The following is a 2,500-nucleotide window of genomic DNA, read 5'->3' on the forward strand; positions in this document are numbered from 1 at the left end:
AGGGAGATATTCCCATTTAAAATATTCGAGAGTGTCAGGAAACTATAACTCTATAACAGCAGTTAACTTTTGTTTCTCAGATGGTCGACAGAGGAAGCCAGAGATCATATTTTCGTATTCAGCGTAAATATATAATTATATATATATATATATATATATATATATATATATATATATATATATATATATATATATATATATATATATTTAATTACTATGTGGGCTATAGATAGAACTTCAAGAATGTATTTGTCCTTTATTTAATTGCATACCCCGTCTTTGATTGAGATGTGAAATTGGAGAAATCGGTTTATTACCAGTGAAAATGCTGGGATTTATTGATTTAGAACACGATGGAAACGGAAAACACACACATCTGTTTTGGTGAAAAAAAAGTTTACCGAAGGTAATACATATTTGATTTAATTCCCAAAGCCTTTGATAATAAAGGACCGCTTTTTTATTTTAAAAGTTCAGAGTTCAGTGTCCATTATTAACAAAGAAAGAGAGACAGAAAAATTGATATTACTTTTATTTTATCATTATAAAATTTAGGTCATTTTGGGATTACATATTCTAAAAGATTCCCATGATAGATAAATGCAGCGGAATTTTTCCTTTTAAAACGTAAACATACCTTTTCATATAGACTAGTTAATATTGACATGCAACTCTTTAAAAATAACAGTCGGTTTGCAAATAAATTGATCCAATAGCAATTATCATATTCATAAAATAAACTTATTTTCCTTCACGATCTCCGACACGGATGTGAAGGAAAACGCCCTTATTTAATTTAAGTTCGCTGTCCCTTACAAACAAAGGGAAAATAACAACATTTCTATTCGCCATTGGTCGTCAGGAGAAAGAAAAAAAATCGGTCTTAGAGATACTGTGCAGCTTCCTCATCAGTCACGAGACCCTTTTTAAGAGCCTGACCTATGAAATCCTTGATGGCAGCCAGTTCCGAGTTGGTAGGGTTCGTGTGGTCTCGACCTGCGGGGGAAAAAAGCCATTGTGAGACCGTCTTCGATGTGTTGGCAGTTGGGAAGACATGATGAAAACGGTGCGGAAGTGATGGGATAGGGGAGATAAAATAACTACATGTATGTGTGTATGCTTACAAACACACAACAAGACACACCAAAACACACATCATGATCTTACAAAAACATATATGTAATTTGATTATATATGTAGAATATATAATATATATAATATATAAGTATGTATTAATATATATAAAAATATAATACATATATATATATATATATTATATTATATATATATATATAATATATATATATATATATATATATATTATGTTGTGTGTGTGTTGTGTGTGGTGTGTGTGTGTGTGTGTGTGTATGTATATATATATACATATATATACACGCACACATATGTATACACACACCCACATCCACACCCACATATAGCTATCTACCTATATATCTATCCATCTAATCTAACTATCTGTCCGTCTCTTTATCTATCTATTTATCTATCTACAGAGTGAGTGAGTGAGTGATGTAGATGAATAGAGAAGAGAGAGAGAAAGAGACGAGAGAGAGAGAGGACTGAGAGAGAGAGAGAGGAGAGGAGAGAGAGACAGAGAGCCTACAGAATAGAGAAAGGGAGAGGAGAGGGAGGGAGAGAGAGAGGAGAGAGAGAAGAGAGAGAGAGGGAGAGAGAGAGAAGAGAGGAGAGGAGAGAGAGGAGAGAGGGAGAAGGGATGGAGAGAGGGATGGAGAGAGGAGGAGGAGGAGGGAGGGGAGGAGGAGGAGAGGGAGGGGAGAGAGAGGAGAAGAGAGAGAGGAGAGAAGAGAAGGAGACAGACAGGAGAGGAAGAGAGAGAGGCAGACAGACAGAGAGAGAGAGAAGCAGACAGACAGACAGACAGACAGACAGAGAGAGAGAGAGAGAGAGAGAGAAGAGAAGTCAACACCTACCTTTCCCGACAATGGTAGTCCATCCGGGACACTTCAGCTCAGCTCTGTAATGAACTTCAAACTTCTTCAAATAAGGACTGCGGCTCAATAGGCAATAGTTATCAAGAATCGTAATTTCTGTGGTCTTGATTGCATTCCTGTTCGTAAAAAGAGAATCGAATGTTAAAAAAAGAACTCCGTGATCGTGATTATGACCTCATCACGTGAAAACTTTAAATACTAGTAGTAACAATACAACGAAAACACTAAGGCTATTAATTATTTATTAGTTATTATTAATCATTTAAAAAGAGTAACAATGAAATGGTTATAAAATTATATCGTTGATAATAACAGTGCAACTACTTACAACATTAATAACGATGATAAAAATAATGATAATAATAATAATGATGATGATGGTGTCGAGTATGTTAATGATGATGACGATAATGAAGAAAATAATGTTAATGCTAATGATGTGTGTAAGTCAACATCTTCTCTGGATAATATTGAAAGTAACAAACTGGAAACGCTGATGCCCAAATGTGTTGCCATAAGGTGGTTTG

At 34.8% G+C, this 2,500-nt stretch overlaps 1 protein-coding gene across 1 annotated transcript in view; it reads right to left on the reverse strand.

Annotated features, from left to right (window-relative positions):
* Positions 1-243: 243 nt before the first annotated feature.
* LOC119581051 (anti-lipopolysaccharide factor-like) overlaps positions 244-2,500 on the reverse strand; it is a 3,462-nt gene continuing 1,205 nt past the window's right edge. Inside the window, exons 3-4 of the mRNA XM_037929350.1 lie at positions 1,953-2,089; positions 244-996 (exon numbers count right to left, since the gene is read on the reverse strand). Coding sequence (XP_037785278.1) covers positions 884-996; positions 1,953-2,089 — 250 coding nt within the window. The 3' untranslated portion in view covers positions 244-883. The remainder of the gene's footprint in view (positions 997-1,952; positions 2,090-2,500) is intronic.

Source organism: Penaeus monodon, chromosome 14 (assembly GCF_015228065.2).
Source record: "Penaeus monodon isolate SGIC_2016 chromosome 14, NSTDA_Pmon_1, whole genome shotgun sequence".
Classification (NCBI taxonomy): Eukaryota; Metazoa; Arthropoda; class Malacostraca; order Decapoda; family Penaeidae; genus Penaeus; species Penaeus monodon.